The 16,533-nt window shown below is 48.4% G+C and overlaps 3 protein-coding genes across 5 annotated transcripts in view; 2 read left to right on the top strand and 1 right to left on the bottom strand.

Annotated features, from left to right (window-relative positions):
• LOC122366746 overlaps positions 1-1,753 on the top strand; it is a 4,594-nt gene extending 2,841 nt beyond the window's left edge. The window contains exons 3-4 of the mRNA XM_043339288.1: positions 1-56; positions 554-1,753. The exon at positions 1-56 is cut by the window's left edge and continues 987 nt beyond it. Coding sequence (XP_043195223.1) covers positions 1-56; positions 554-938 — 441 coding nt within the window. The 3' untranslated portion in view covers positions 939-1,753. The remainder of the gene's footprint in view (positions 57-553) is intronic.
• The window catches only part of LOC122366744 (DNA polymerase epsilon catalytic subunit A-like), a 56,786-nt gene that overhangs the window by 31,162 nt on the left and 9,091 nt on the right, over positions 1-16,533 (bottom strand). The gene's annotated exons all lie outside the window — the stretch shown is intronic.
• On the top strand, positions 2,219-7,966 carry LOC122366747. Its single transcript, XM_043339290.1, has 4 exons — positions 2,219-2,496; positions 4,500-4,639; positions 4,891-5,975; positions 7,297-7,966. Exons 1-4 carry the CDS (start codon positions 2,490-2,492, stop codon positions 7,475-7,477), a joined length of 1,413 nt encoding a protein of 470 aa, XP_043195225.1. The 5' UTR covers positions 2,219-2,489; the 3' UTR covers positions 7,478-7,966.

Here is a 16,533-nt window from a genome sequence, read left to right as displayed (position 1 = left end):
ACCGGCACAGCGGAGCCGAAAGCCAAAGCCGCCGACTCCACAGACGTGCCTAGCAGGTGAGATACCGTCGAAACTGGCAGCACCGCAGACAGTCCGCGAGTGGCGCAAGCAGTTTTCGTCGCTAAGTAACGCCTGGACGAAAATGTGCATGAAATGTGCAGTTTAAATGTACTAGAAATTTAGAGAAACAAATCATTCAGACGTACCTACCAGCAGCTATCTGCTCGCCTTTCTGGTACAGCCCACCGCTAAAGTAATGTGGGGTTTTACCAATCTCAACGGTTGGCTTTGACTGGCGATTGTTTAATGCAGAGTGATCGAAAAGAAAATGTCAATAGCTAAAGTTGCAGCTGCAAGGGTGACGATATATATAAGCTACATTCAAAGTTTCATTGTAGTCTGGCTAATCGTTCCTAAGCTTCAGAAGCAGAACATACCCATGACTGAAACCCCACATTACTTCTGCTGTGGACTTTACATCCCCGCCGCACCAATCAACGCGTTTTCCACAACTCCCTCCATGTTCAGCTCCATGTTCTCTCTGCGTTTCCAGGTCAGCCGACGGCCGGTACGCGGCCTACCCAGTCCAGACTCCCTCCCGTCAGGCAGCGACCGGCACGCCGCAGCAGCAGCGGGGTCGGTTCCTGCCGAGCCCTGCCCCGGATCCGGCGGCGCAGCCAGCCAGACAGCGCAGTCCCCGACCCACGCGGCCCGCTAAGGACCGGCAGGCGCCACCCAGTCGGGAGCAGCCGCGACGGGAGCCGAGACGGGCTGCTGCCCAGCCGCCCTCCGCGGCCGAACCGGTCTACGAGAACCAAGACAAGTGGCTGGGGGGCGACCAAGAGCCGGTCTACGCCAACCAGCAGTGGCCAGTCACAGAGGACGAGCCCGGAACAGCCAGGCACATCTACGGAAACCTGCACAACACGCAAATATAATAGACTCGAGGTTAAGATTGAGATAAGGTGGAGGAACTGCGTGCATGATCGCAGCAGTTCAGCTAGCTTATTTGAAGTTAATTAGGACTAGCCAATCGCCCAGCAGTCAGAGTGACCAGGCCGTCCGATAAAAGCCAGATAGCGGATGATGACCAAAACACGTCGTCACTGCGCTCGCTGATCAAGATCCAGAGCACTCCGAAAACCGCATAAGGGTACATACGCAAACTTATAGGTAGTCTAAAACTTTCGAAGAATTATCTTAAAATGAATGACGCAGAGCATTCGATTGCTTTCCTGGATTCCCAGTCAGTCACTGTTTTCTACATAGAAGTGCGGCGCTAGTGCGATGCAGGCGAGGACAGAACGCTTTTGAGCAATGGACCTACCCTGTTGGTAAAGGTGACTGTGTGCAGACATATTGGTGAGGCCAACGAGCGGCAATGGTGTGAAAAGGTGGCAGGATAAAAGTGATCGGCACGAGTGAAAGTGAACACGCGTTTAGATCGGAGCGTGCTGAGTGCTGACCAGTCCCTCATGGTGCCAACCAGTCGAGTCAATCGAGCAAAATGGAGCACATACAATGCATTGCGCCAAGGCTCGGTGCTCCGCTCTCGTTTTGTTGTCACAGTTGGACAATGAAGTCACAAGCTTCACGGGAGGCGGCGTTTCGATGCCACGATGTCACATGGCATGTGGGTGCGAGTATGGGTGCGTGCGTTTTGTTCAGTGTGAGGTGACTGCCACATATGTAACATATAGTTAATGGGGTGGAAAAGAGTTGTTGTCGTTTGAATACACGATATTCGTTGTAATGATTTGTTGAAATCGGCTCAGCACTCCTTATCAAGGAAAAGAAAAGGCAAAAACATACGGCCACCGACCACGAAACTAGCATCTAAACGCAGACCTACATATAGAACCAGTAGCACGTTTACAGGCATACCTGTAGCACGCGTATAGAAATGGAATATTCGAAAACTTAGGCTTAGCCTGTCAAAAGGGCATGCTCCGCGCAGGTGACTCTCGCAAAAAAAAATCAATACACAGAGTGCAGGAGTAACCAATAAAAACGACAACACAGAACCTAACAATGCAAAATAGGTACACAATACAATACACCACACACAGAGCAGGAAGAGCGCCGACTGAACTCCACCCAGCCCGGTGTTTCCCCGCGGCCAGCGCTGCAGCCAGGTCAGTGTGACCTACCGCTGACGTGGAACCGATAGCAGCAGCGAAAGGAAGCTCACGTCGCGGGGCCGCGGGCCGGACGCCAGGCCGATACGCGCACGGCCGGCGCCCCTCGCCGCCGTCCGCCGCGACGCAACTGACCAGACCTCGGCGGCAGGGAGCGCCTACTGACACCACAGTCTTTGTGCCGAGCGCGAGAGGCTGACGAGAGTGGAGTGGGCTGAGACGACAGACCATCTCTTTCATTTTTATCAAGACATTATAATGTGACGGGACATAACGGACCAGAGAAGACGAAGACCAAAGGCCTGGAGACTAGGATTCCAGGGAAAAGAGCGGACCTGAGAGTGCAGCGCCATGTTCGGTGAGTACGGTCATTTAAGGCTTTGACAGTGTATACTTTGTTTGTTTGTTAATTGGGGCTTTAGGGCGCGCCGACTACTTAGGTCATTTTGCGCCCATAACGTCGTTTTAATAAAACAAGTGTGTCAAAAGAGAGAACCTTCTAGATACGAAGACTAAAAAGTAAAAGACTCGATATAAAACAGCAAGGTAAGATAAAGCAGCGCAAGAGTGTCGTCCTAGACAACTGACTAGATGTAAGGACTAGAGAGGACTAGTTGGATTTAATGTCAGGTCGAGTAAATCGCTTGGAAGTTGATCGAACGGATAAAGGAAAAAATGTTGCCGGATAAAACCCAGGGTGAGTCGTCACCCAGAAGGTGGCGGATAGTGGTATCCGGAGCGATGCGCCCGAGATAGCGTGTCCGGTTCGGTTCAGCGAGAGGACAAGATAAAAGCACGTGAGAGACAGTGAGAGGCACGGCACACCGACTGCATGTGGGTTGTTCCTCTCCACGGAGGAGATAGCCGTGAGTCGCGTACGTATGACCAATACGTAATCTGCAGAGGGCCACTTCCTGGTGCCTGTTGCTTTGGAAGCAAGACTGCCAGGGCTCCAAGGTAGGCTTCACGCTCCGCAGCTTCCCAGATCCTTGGAGATGCCACTCTGCCTGCCAGCTTGACATCGTGAAGGTTTGGATGGCTGGGTAAAAATCACGAGCCGGCAGGGGCAAACGCCGAAGGCATGGAGCCGCGGCCGCGCGTCTCGCGGCCGCGTCGGCGAGCTCATTGCCAGTTATACCCACATGGCTTGGAATCCAGCAAAACTTAATAGTTTTGCCTGACTGCTCCACCGACGTGAGCCGAGATAAAATGTCTTGGACTATCGGATTGTCTGGGTTGAACCTCCGTATAGCCAACAGGCTGCTGAGAGAATCCGATAAAATGAGGTAAGGCAAGTTGTCAGACACCTCGATAAAACACAACGCCTTCTCGATTGCAACGAGCTCGGATGAGAAAACGGAGGCAGAGGAAGGCAATGAAAAAGTGCGCGTGTCGCGACCAGCCACGAAAGCGCAGCCGACGCCGTCCTCCGTTTTCGAGCCGTCTGTAAACACCGAGATAAAACCGTCGTATGACGCAATGTGTTCCAATGCCCGTGCTCGTTGCACACATGGCGGTAGGTCGTCCTTCTTGACCTCAGAGAGCGTGAGGTCTACTTGCGCTGGAGCGTATTTCCATGGCGGAGAGGGCGTACCCCACGTACGTCGCACTTCACGGAACTCTATGTTGACTGTAAAAAAGAGCTCTTTTATGCGCAATCCGAAGGAGACCGATTGTCGCACTCTGTCAAGACCATTAAAATCAGGAGAAAAGACGTACGGATACGTCGGATGTCCTGGGAACTGGCGGAGTTTCAGTGCGTACCTCATCCCCAGCATCTGACGGCGGAGAGATAGTGGCTGTTCGTGTGCCTCGGCGAGGAGGCTGCTCTTGGGCGACGTGCGGAATGCACCTGTGGCAACACGTAGCGCCGCGTGGTGCACGGAGTCAAGAGCCTTTTTACTGGATTCGCTGGCAGAGTCGTAAACAAAGCATGCGTAATCCAGTTTCGATCGGACGATCGACCGATATAAAAGAAGGAGCGTCCTGCGGTCCGCACCATAAGATGTGCGGGCGACACATTTTAAAACGTTCCCAAAGTGGCCATGATACAAGATATTGTACTGTTTATTAACTATCGTGGTTGGAAACTGGGTGCGCTGGTGTAGCCCCTCAGTTGACGGATGTATTTAGCGATAGTAAAGTAGCTCTTCTGTGAGAAAGGGGTATCGTGGCAGACCCACTCTTGCCCCTATGCCGGATCGCATTCAATGAATGCAAATCGGGCTGCAATGTAACACATCCACGAGCATACGCTGTATCAACAACCTATGTAGGCCATTTTTCATAGTATTTTTTACGGGTGATGATTATCAAATCGTGCCGTAATTGATCTAGTTATTTTTTCATTTTCCTTTGCAGACCAAGATGTGAGGACGAGGCTGTTACTGTTGGTTCTTCTAGCCGTTCTGCCACTTTCGGCACAGAAGCTGGGTGAACTGCCGGGAAACAGTGCCGGGTCCATCGACAACTGCAGCAGCGTCATCCAGGTGCTAGAGAAGGTGAGGAATGGTGAACGCCAGAGCTATGGATAAAGATGACTCAGAGTAGGCAATAGCATTATTCTCTCTCAACTTTCCATGCCAGAGATAATTCTACTTCAATCGTGGTTTCAGAGTCTACCCTAATTAATTGATATTGACCACAGATTAACCGACGTTGAACGGTTGAGCCAGTCTTGCAGTGCGATTGTAAACATCCAATGGAGAGAATTCACCATAGAGACAACATTCACCGCGAAGCCTCGTTTCAGGAGCGGCGCATCGTGATCCGCGACAAAAACATCACAACACTCAGCAACGACACATTCAGCTGTGTCGGAAATCGTTCGGACGCGTGGAAGCTGGACGTCATCAACACTCGAGTCGCTCGGTGGCGGAGCTGCCAGCATGTGCAGTGGAGTGGCGTCACGGTCACCAACAGCACCATCGGCCAGCTGGACGGGGGCGGCATCAGCGTGGAGCGCCGCCGGGAGTCGGAGAGCTGCCGGCGCGGCGCGGAGGAGACGGCCGTGCGGCTCACCGACACCACCATCGACTCGCTGCTGCCGGACGGCATTGTCATGGAGGTGGCGCACGGCTCGCTCACCGTGGAGCGCTGCGCCATCGGAGCGCTGGCTCCGGCCGGCATCCGACTGGCATTCCGCGTGCGGCTCGCCATCAGCGAGACCCACATCGACAGACTGTCGGCCGGCGCCTTCTGCAGCGTGTGCTCGGACATTGTGCACATAAGCGGCAGCCATCTGCAGCCGATCGGACCACCACCGGAGGCGGCGCTCCGTCTCGGCTCGCCCGCGTGTCGCGTCCAGTGTCCGCAGCAGCGACTGCACGTACGCAAATTCACTGACAACCGCCTACCGGGCGAGGCGGTGGAGGCGTTACAAGAGCCGCTGCGTCGCTGCCGACAGGGTCTGCCGCTGGTGGCCGGCTGCGGCGGGGAGGGCAGCGACGGGGGCGTCTGCGGCGACCTGCGGCTGGCGGTCGGCCGCTCCAGCTGCCTGGTGCGCTCCGCCCGGCTGCTGCAGCTCGTCGAGCTGGCTCCGTGGTGGACCGACCCGGCCGTCTTGGTGGCCGCGGCGGTGGCACTCACTGCCGGCTTCCTGGTGGGCCTGCTCACCCTCCACCTCTGCCAGTGTCGCCGCCGGCGCCCGCACAGCCGGGTCAGCTCAAAACGGACCGTAAAGCAGAAGAGTGTTGTGGAGGTGGCGCCGGATGCTCCGTCAGAGTTGGAGGTGGAGCCGACGACCGCGCAGCACACGTTCCACCAGTACCGAGAACGCGTCAGCCTGCTGTGGCGCGGCGGTGCCGGGCTCTGGAGCACCGTGGCACGCGAGGGCAGGTGGGTGCTGACAGGCGCGTGAGGAAACTTCCCTGTGTGATGTGTGCGGTCACGGTGCCAGGGGGTAGTGACACGCCGGTCTACAGTCGATCCGCGACACGATCATAATTGAGGTTTAGGGGCGTTCGTAACATAATGACTATCAGCATTCGCAATTAAAAATAACTTAAAAAAGGTTGAGAAAATACACAGCCAGAACAATAAAAAACTGAGCGCCTTAAAGGGACTATCCCACCTTCTAAAATGTTGTTAAAACCAGATAAATTGTGCCCGACTTTATAGATTGGATGACCAGGAACACGCTTCTGGCATTTATTTTTCATAAAACATCTTAGGCTTCCCATATTCCAAACACAAACTTTCAAATATGTGACGTCACAGCCCAAAATTACCTCCTTCCCCAGGCCACATTACTGTCATAAAGCTGATTCTTTTTACTCTGTAGGCACCACAACAAAGTTCAGACCAAGTTTTAAGCGATTTTTCAACGAACAAACCCATTTAAAGGGACCCTCCCACCTTCAAAAAAGTTAATGAATTGGCATGAAAGTGATGTCGCTCGGTTCAGAAAGAGCAAAAACGAATATGTACCAAATTTCATCGAAAAATATTCACCGGTTTTCAAGATATTAGACTTTTACTTTTGTTTACTTTTTGGGATCTCCGCTGTTCCTAGCGACTTTATTTGAAAGTGCGGCATTTGTTGCGCGCAAAGCAGCATATACCACCGCGTGCTACAAAACGTTTTAGTCAAACATTTAACGGACGTTCGAAAGCCTGATGACGTCATCAGATTCCCGTAATGGTTAAGAGATAGGGACCACGCTGGTCCCACCCTGCAAGTAAAGGGAAGAAATTTCTTGAACACCATAAAGCTGCGGGGGTTGCGACCAGGATAAATGGTGGTTTCTGAGCCTGGCCGCAAACTTGGCTATCTCAACTCAAAACTAATGTTAAGGTGGGAGGGTCCCTTTAAATCAGAATGACTAAACGAGGTGACGTCACACTAACGGTCGCTCCATGTTGAAGATAGGGCCTTGCACAAGGCCCATTTTCAAATGAAGGGAACGAATTTCTTCAACACCAAGAGGCCGCGGGGGTTGCAACCTAGATAGATAGTGGTTTCTGAACCTCGCCGCAAACTTGGCTATCTCAACTCAAACCCCATGTTAAAGGTGGGATAGTCCCTTTAACATTATCAATAATCTTGAAAACAGATACAGCGATACCGCAGAGTGTACGACAATGTCGTTCAGGGCGCCCATTGAACTTGATGACTGATCACCATCGGATTTACTTACCATCGTATTTCTGTTTGCAGTATCTACGCGCGCCCGGCGCCGCCGGTGGATCCTCCCGCTCCCTCCGTCTCCAGCACCGGTAGAGCCCATCGACGTGCACAGAAGCCCTTCTCTAACCTGTACGAGAACTTGCATGGCTCGTGGAAGGGGCGGCGACGCCCCGGCGCATCCGGCCCACCGGCGCAGTTCGGCACGACCTAGGGACGGCGGCGAACACGGCACGCGCTAACGGGAACAATCAGCTACAAAGGACCACCTCCAAGCTATCGTGGCTCCGGGAAGAATCAGCTACACAAGACCACCTCCAAACAATCGAGGCTCCATAACTGGCTTTTTGTTGTGGCGAGCCGACAGCTGCCGCCGATTTTCTGGCCCACGACAATCCGTGGCATAAACGCAGATTGGAAAAACACAGGCTGTTTCTGTTTTAAACTAGGCTCGTGTTCGTTGATGTCCTTTTTCATGCTTTGTGAGGTTATGTACAATTTCATCTTTGCACTATTACCCGCACCGTTTCATTCATCGGGTATCGCCTATGCTGTCATAGTTCATCAGTTTGTAAGCGGTATGACTACACCGTCATTCACATGCATTAATAGCTGAGAATGGATTGTGGGCTCGTTGGTTTAAGCAGTCTTTCGCATAAGCGTTACATTCGCAGAATATAATATACAAGTTACACATCCTGAACCTTGTTTTAGAGTTACTGATTACCAATGGGCCGTCACCATCATCCAGCGTTTCGAGGTGATCACCATAGGTCATAACTTACGGATGGAGGGGAGAACCCCGGGAATACAGCAGACCAGCTCACAGTTACGATACCTATTAGTGATGTCAGTTATAGAAAATCGTGATACCGATACCAAACCAAATACCAACAATAACCATAGGAAAATACCAAAACCAAACCAACTTCAGAAACTGAGGGAAATGCCAACTTTTTACCGAATTCACAGCCTCTTTTACCCAAGTTGGTATCGGTTTGGTATCGGTATACCAAAAAGTTGGTATCCGATTGACATCTCTAATACCTATCCAATACGAGAAACATTAATGGCGACCACAGTTTGGCTCCGCGAAGCCCTGAACAAGTTTCTGGGCTGCCGTCTGTGTAGCTTCCGAGACTACCTGAACTAAAAGTGACCAATATGAACTTACCTTTGCGTTGCTATGCCTGAAACTGGCACTCTTGCCGCATAACTCTTATAGCACAACTCTGACGGCATGGACGAGGAAAAAAATTCGGGCAAATCTGCGACGATCTCATGTTTAGTAGAACGTTGGAATGGTCGTAAATAAATGACTTTCGATACATATCACTTTTCGATGCGACTGAAACAGTCTCCTAGACTGTTCGACATCGACCGAGGGTCTGTTTCTTTACCGTCTCCTTAGCGTTCGTTCAGGCCGTTCAGACCGGTGGAGTACGGCAGGCCAGACCGTGTCTGGCCATCCCACACCAGCCCAGTGTCCGAAACCTGACTAGATGTCACCTAGGTCAAGGAGAGCATAGAGGATCTGACCGGCAGGTTGTTGTAGTATGGGCCAACATGTCTTCAGCCAGCTCAATCTGTTTATCAATGATAAACAGTGCAGCAAGCTCAAAACACAACTGATATGATGTTCAAATGCAAAGATACATATATACATTAGGGTGTCCCAAATTTCACTAAGTTTTCCAATTCACTTAGGATACACCGGGATCCCGTTCCTTGGTTCATTTGAACCTCACACACCAATTTATAGAGTAAACTACTGGTAAACAAGGTTGCCGCTAGTGCTCTGAAGTTTTATTTGCATTTTGGTGTTATATGATAGTGCAGCGTTGTAGTCTCCGAATGCAAAATGGGAAATATGTGTAAGCAACGTAGCAATATTACCTTCTTCGATGCTCAGTGATGCTCAGATCCCACGCACATTGCACAATGATGAAAATCCGGGTTTATGTACGCATACATACGTGTGAAACTGTGTGTGTGCGTGCCCGTATGCCTCTGCGTATGTGTATATGCAGTGGCGCAGCCAGGGGGGGTGAAAGGGGTGAGATCTCACCCCCGTCTCTCATCCTAGGGGCCCACCGTCGATTCGAACTGTAACGTTATGCAGCCTGACAATTTTTTATCACTAATGTCAAGGTCCGTCATAGGACTGAAAAACAGTCTTCAGGCATGATAGCCCCCCCCCCTTTAGGATTTTTAGTCCCATTTTATTATTTAAGGGGGTACATCCAAGGCCCGATTGAACTAATCCAAGGCCTAGGAGGGCCCGTTCCATGGCATGAGAGGGCCATTTCAGGCCTGAGTGGGCCCATTTCAGGTCTGTGAGGGCCCATTTCAGGCCTGAAGGGGCCCAGTTGAAGCTTGAGAGGGCCCATTTCAGGCCCTAGAGGGCCTGTTTGAGGCTTGAGAGGGGCCCATTTCAGGTCTAAGAGGGCCCATTTGATGCCTGTGAGGGCCCATTTCAGGCTTGAGGGGGTCCATTTCAGGCCCTAGAGGGCATGTTTGAGGCCTGATAGGGCCCATTTCAGGTCTCAGAGGGGCCATTTCAGGCCTGAGGGGGCCCATTTCAAGCTTGAGAGGGCATGCCCTAGAGGGCCTGTTTGAGGCCAGAGAGGGCCCGTTTGAGGCCAGAGAGGGCCCGTTTGAGGCCTGAGAGGGGCCCATTTCAGGCATAAGAGGCACCATTTCAGACCTGAGAGGGCCCAGTTACGGTATGAGGGAGCCCTTTTTCGACATGATAGGGACCATTTCCGGGCTGAGGGGGCCCATTTCAGGTCAGAGAGGGCTAATGTCAGGCCTGAGAGGACCCATTTCAGGTCCTTGAGGTCCTATTTGAGGCCTGAGAGCCTGAGAGGGGCCCACTTCAGGTCTGAGAGGGCTAATGTTAGGCCTGAGAGGGCCCATTTCAGGCCCTAGAGGACCTAGTTGAGGTCTGAGAGGGTCCACTTCAGGCCTGAGAGGGGCCCATTTCAGGTCTGAGAGGGCCCAGTTCAAGCCTGAGAAGACTCATCCCAGGAATGAAAGGATCATCCTATCCTATGTGTGGGAGGGTCCACACCGGTCCACACCGGTCCATGATGGCTCCAAACTGACACCTGTGACCTGAGGCTCCTGCACCGGCTTTTGAGGGGCCCACCAACCTCTGATAGCCACCACGCAGGTCTCAAAAGACCATGTCGATTGTTGATATCTAAACCTCCAAGTCTTGGAAGGTCTGTGCTCTATGCAGATTCTTGATGGCTTTACGTGGGCTTGTAAACATCCCGAACTGGCTCTAGACTAGCTCGACAGCGCCCCGCAGAGCAGCGCCCCAGGTTTTCCAGTTTTACGCCCCTGAGGGGTGTTTGAATATTCCCTTCTAACCTGACTCCAGGGTCACGTAGCGACAAGTGCGGCGGTAGGCGGCTTTCTAAAGAGCGTCGAAAATCATGGAGAAATTACTTCAGTCATGTTGCAGTTCACACCAAAGCCCACGTCATCATGTTCATCGAAGGAGAAGTTTCGCCTATTTCGACACTCGAGGACATATATAAGCTAAAGCGCTGAAAGTGGGTTCGATAGCTCTCTAACACGTGCAATCAGCCATGGGGGGGGGGCGTATCGGCCAAACCCGATCATAATTTAACCCGCGCGGGGCTGGGGTCTCCAGCCGAACGCGCGGGGCTGGGGGGGGGGGGTAAATTTTACCCCCCCTGTTATCTCCCGAACTAATGGTCCGATTTGGAAAATTCAAACGCCAATCGAAAGCTCTCATCACGAACTACTAAAAACATGTACTTAATTTAAAGTTTGAGGTCAAGGTCAAGGTCAGGTCAAGGGTACAAATTGCAAGTTTCTACAGTATCGGCCTTGCACCGTAGTTGCCGAAGAATGGAGTCATGGACTGAGACTGATCGCCCAAAACGTGTTCTTAGGCTACCAAAACAATATTCGTTGCATACAATATCATTCAGAGGTCAAGGTCAAGGTCAGGTCAGGTCAGGTCAGGTCACCAAAAAACAAAATATAGAAAAGGGCATGTGCGACACATGTTTTATGGGTCATTTTACTCATAGAATTCAATAGGCACACTCAATAAGTGATATGGACCACCTCTGGATGAATTTCAGGTCGAGGTCAGGTCAAGGTCAGGTCAAGTGAGGTCAAATTTTGAAGTTGGTTGTTAAGGCCTTAAAAGGTGTCTATCTGATGCAGTTTTTCACGGCGAATCGAATGGTGCTATTTTTGTTTCCGTACGAGGTCTAGAACTTCCGAAAAAGTCATTTTTCAAAAAAATTGTGTGTCGTGACGTCATAAAATTTTGAATAACTCCCACATTTTTGAACCGATTCTTCTAAAATTTGGTATGTAGGTGCACATAGACCACTTCTCTGACATATATTCCGGTTTTTTCGATAGACTCAAAATTTTGGATTTTATAATGATTTTCCCAAAAAATGCAGTTTTTTGAAAAAATTTAGGCCAAAATCCAAAATTTTCAAAAAACCGAGATAGCCATTTGATAGACAAAGTAAAATTACGTATAACCTTTTTTGTTACGTCTTGATTCCTTTAAAAATGAAGATGTTAGCGGCGTTTGAACTTTTGCCGTTTTTGAGGCGAAAATGGCGAACATGACGTCACTAAAACGTCAATTTCTCAAAAATTTTCCGACGGATTTCGCTAAAATTTTCAGGGAACGTGTCAAATTGATGTAAGAAAAGGTACTGAAAGTTTGGCGGCGCTGCGCGCCGCCGTTTTTGAGATATCGCAAAAATTCGCGAGGGGGGGTAAAATTTACCCCCCCCAGCCCCGCGCGGGTTAAGAAGGCTAGAAAGACGAGAAAAGCAACAGATAGCTGTAGGATGTTTCAGAATCGTAGAGCCAGAGGTCATTTTTCGATTATGTCATTGCTGAGGTCATTAAAGATGAAATTATGATGAAATTATGATAAACACAAAGACAAGATTACGACGAAAAAATTCATGTTTTTATATTTTCACAAATAATCGTATAACTCGTGAACCAAAGAGCTAAGAGCTTCGCGAAACAACTCATTCGATAGGCCTTTCAAAACGCTTTCGCTTTTAAGATTTGACCTCAATGCCTCATGCCAATGGTTTGGCAACAGAGCAGAGGGCAAAACCATCTAAATAGTCGCATTTTACCAAAATAGTTTTGCTAAGAATTTTTGCAAGAACTTTGGTGAGAAAAAATATGAGACATTTACTTTGTCATCATTCTCTTGTTAACATGCATCGAATGTTAACCTATAATTTCACATAAAAAGTTCAACTTCTAAATGTGACCGCAGATCGTTAGGTTAGGTTAGGTTAGGTTAGGTTAGGTTAGGTTAGGTTAGGTTAGGTTAGGTTATTGACAAGTTCATGATGGTCATCAACTGATCCGTATAGATGATTAACACCTTCAAGACAATTTCATTACTCTACCTCGTCTCCTATATCAAAAGTAATAGTCGAAAAACTGATGATGAGCTCTTTTAAAGCTTTTTGACCTAGCCCGACCATTTGAGTGGCCGCTGGCCATCAATTGCACGCTGTCCATCAAATATGAGCAGAATGGTCGTGTTTCTGTAAATATGCTGTTGTTTTTTACGTGCCTCTTCAGATCAAGAGATATTTGTCCTTTTCCCCGATTTGGCTGGTATGGTAATGATCAGGACAATGATCTGACCTTTCGTTGTTGGTAAGGGGCCCCATTAGGTTGAGGGGGGCCCACTTTGCTGGGGGGCCCATCACGAACGTCTCTCACCCCCGTCGCCAGAGTTCTGGCTGCGCCACTGTGTATATGTGTGTGTGTGTGCGCGCGCGCGCGACTGCGTGCGTGCCTACCGGATAGAAGGCAATGCCAGTTTTAATCTTGGTGTGGGTGATTTCATGTGCCGCTGATTTCGTTTAGGAGTCAGCGATCAAATAAAGGTCTCAGGTTAGTGCTTCAAATGTCTCGCTTCAGATCGAACCGTCTGCGGCAATGGCACACCACATAAACGCAGATTGAACAGAATCAAATTTACATTGCAGCTATGGGTATTAAGTTCACCGTACCCTGACCTGAGACCGTCCACGCGTAACATCACCGTACCCTGCTCCGAGATCCGTCTAAACAAACATCATGCCTTGCTCTGAAAACCGTCTGAAACATCGTACCCTATTCTGAGCTGCGTCTGCGAGAGGGAAGGGTATTAGAACTTGCAGTATCTCAACTTGAGCAAACAATGAATAGTAATCCTAACCGTGAAACGGCTAGTGAACTGGCGGATGCTCAGGGAAAACTAGAAGAGCATAGACAAATTTTGATGAGTGGGAACATAACCCGATCTAGGGTGCAATGGTTTGAAGAAGGGGAGAGATCGACCAAGTATTTCTTGGGTCTGGAAAAACGCAATTACGTTAGCAAATTAATACCGTGTTTGCAGACAGATGATGGCGAGACAGTTCAAAATCAAAATGAAATTCTTAGCGTGGTAGAGCGTCATTTCAGCGAGATGTTTCGGTCACACGACACGGAAGACGATCCGCTTGAATTTTTGAACTGTGTAGAACTTCAAAAACTTACTAAGGTCGATATAGACCATATTAAAGTAGCGTTGACATTGAAGGAGGCTGGACACGCCCTTTATGCAATGAAAAACAATAAGTCGCCAGGTAGTGACGGGTTTCCAGCAGAGTTTTATAAATTCTTTTGGATAGATCTAAAATTTATTGTGATGAGGATGTTGTCGTCTTGCTTCACGTCACGAGTCATGCCACCGTCATTTAGAGAAGGTATCATAACTTTGATACCGAAGGGTGGGAAACCCAGGAACCTGATCAATTCATATCGACCTATTACGCTCTTGAACACAAGTTATAAAATTTTATCCGCTTGTATAGCAAATAGATACAAACAAGTGGTAGGGAAGTTAGTAGATCCAGCACAGACTGGGTTCATTAAAGGTCGATTTATCGGAGACAATACGCGGTTGATGAGTGATATCATGACGTATTTGGAACATGAAGGACGTTCCGGGATCTTTTTGAGTCTGGATATTGAAGGGGCGTTCAACACACTAAGCTGGAAATTTATTAGCGCCGCTCTGGATAAGTATAACTTCCCTGCAGAATCCATTAGATGGTTTCATTTGATGAATGAGGGGACATATGCAAGAATTCTATACAATGGACATTTGTCTAACAAAGTTAAACTGCTTAGATCCTGTAGACAGGGGGACCCTGTAAGTCCTTATATTTTCTTGTTGGCCATTGAGTGTTTAGCTTCACTTGTGAGGCAAAACAAGAATATTCGTGGAATTGCAATAGGTGACGTAGAGAACAAAGTATCATGTTATGCGGATGATACCCTCTTTTTCTTAGATGGCTCTGTCAACAGCTGCAGATGCCTTTTTCATGACCTAGGAGTGTTCGCGAAGTTCTCTGGATTGCGCCCGAATATAACTAAAACCGAGGCTATGTGGGTAGGTTATGATGTACAGAATAAAGCAAAGATCTGTGAAGAACTTCCGATTAAATGGACGAAACAGATAAAGGTTCTTGGAATCATTTACGAAAGTGATATCCAGAAAATGACCAATAATAACTTTGAAAGGAAAAAGGGAGAAATTCATGCGACTATTAAAGACTGGCAGAAAAGATACCTAACCATATACGGGAAAATATGTGTAATAAAAAGTCTAATAATACCTAAACTGACACATTTATTCGCGGCACTACCGAATCCATCGCCTGATTTTTTGAAAGAGTTAAATACGATTCTATTCAATTTTGTATGGAACGGGAAGCGAGATAAGATAAGTAGGAAGAGTCTTGTACAACCGATAGAATATGGAGGAGCTGGAATGATAGACGTCAACCTGTACCTTAAGTCGTTGAAAATTGCGTGGGTTAGGCGAATGTTGCAGTCTGATAGCCAGTGGATACAACTTTTTGAAAGTAAAATAGGTCAGAAGAATTGCATCTGGGATAGAAATGCAGTGTCTTTGCGAAATTTCAGTAGACGAGTGTCATATAGTCGTTTCTGGTGCGAGGTTATGGAAGCAGTAGCAGACTTAAAAGATGCATATGGAGATTACTCATTAGATGAAATGGCCGCAAGCACGCTTTGGTATTCTGACTTAAGCAAATTTTGCACTAGCAGAATCAACGAGTGGTATTCTAAGGGGATACATTATTTGAACGATTTACTGAACGCAGACGGTAATATTATGTCATTTGAGGAGATGAAAATTCAATATGGAATAGAAGGTGTGCAATTTGACTATGATTGTCTGGTGAATAGTTTACCGAGAACCTGGAAGGCAGCCAACAAAACTAAGCTAATTGGACCTCTTATAGACCCATGCTTGTCTTTTATAGTTTCCAAATCACAAGGATCAAAACACATTTATTGGAAGTTGATGCAGAAACAGATTAAAAGCCATGCACATAAATGGGAATGTACTAGGGTTACCCGCGTGCTCCGCAACGCGAAGGGGGGATTTTTTGACCCGTGGGTATTGGGTTGGTCTGTGTCGATTTGGTTGGTAGATATCCATTTCGTTCGATTGCTTTTTGACGGCCAAGCATTTTGTAAGAAAACAAAAAGATACATCGCATCGAGGTGCCCGTGTCGTATTATCATGCGTTCTACTTTAGAATGATTCGAAAACTGGCGTGAAGTCTTTTGAGGGCCATCGATGAATTTCGCTAAAAATGACAATGTAATGGTTTGGAACATTTACATTTTTATGGATACTGTTGCTAATCATGCAAAAATGAAGAGTGAATATTGGACAGAATTGAATGCTCTATCCAATGGTACCATATTCAATTGCCAAAGGTATCAGGTTATGCAGCGAACCCCGTGTGATTAATAAAGTGGCACAAAATTGACAAACACCATTTTCTCCTGTGATTTGCACCACCTTGATTTGGATCAATCAGCTTTTCACAATTTTTATATGAGAGGCGGTACCTTTCTCTTGCAAATAGGCGTTGATTCAACTCGCTCCATTTAACAGTCACCTAAAAATAAAATTAATTCCAAAATCCCTCAAAAACCGCAATTTTTCAAATAAAAGTGCCCTCTCCGGTGCACGTGGAGCGTGCTATCCTCTGCATTGCACACCATTCAATAGCCCGTTCAATTCTGTACACGATGCTGTTTTCCCCGTGCCGGTCGGACCCCTGGTCACCAAGATATTGCACGGGAACTGGACCCGTGTCGGCCAAAATTAGCCGTTTTCGCCCGATTTCGCACGCCGATTTATACATGTAAAGT

The sequence above is a fragment of the Amphibalanus amphitrite genome, unplaced genomic scaffold (assembly GCF_019059575.1).
Source record: "Amphibalanus amphitrite isolate SeventyFive unplaced genomic scaffold, NRLGWU_Aamphi_draft 000828F_arrow, whole genome shotgun sequence".
Taxonomy (NCBI): domain Eukaryota; kingdom Metazoa; phylum Arthropoda; class Thecostraca; order Balanomorpha; family Balanidae; genus Amphibalanus; species Amphibalanus amphitrite.
This window is presented reverse-complemented; position numbering and strand designations above follow the sequence as displayed.

Bases quoted from the DNA above. Each gene is read 5' to 3' on its own strand.
- LOC122366747 (XM_043339290.1), top strand. The intron at 4,640-4,890 runs GTGAGGAATGGT...GCCTCGTTTCAG, and splicing joins TCATCCAGGTGCTAGAGAAG to GAGCGGCGCATCGTGATCCG. The intron at 5,976-7,296 runs GTGGGTGCTGAC...TTCTGTTTGCAG, and splicing joins ACCGTGGCACGCGAGGGCAG to TATCTACGCGCGCCCGGCGC.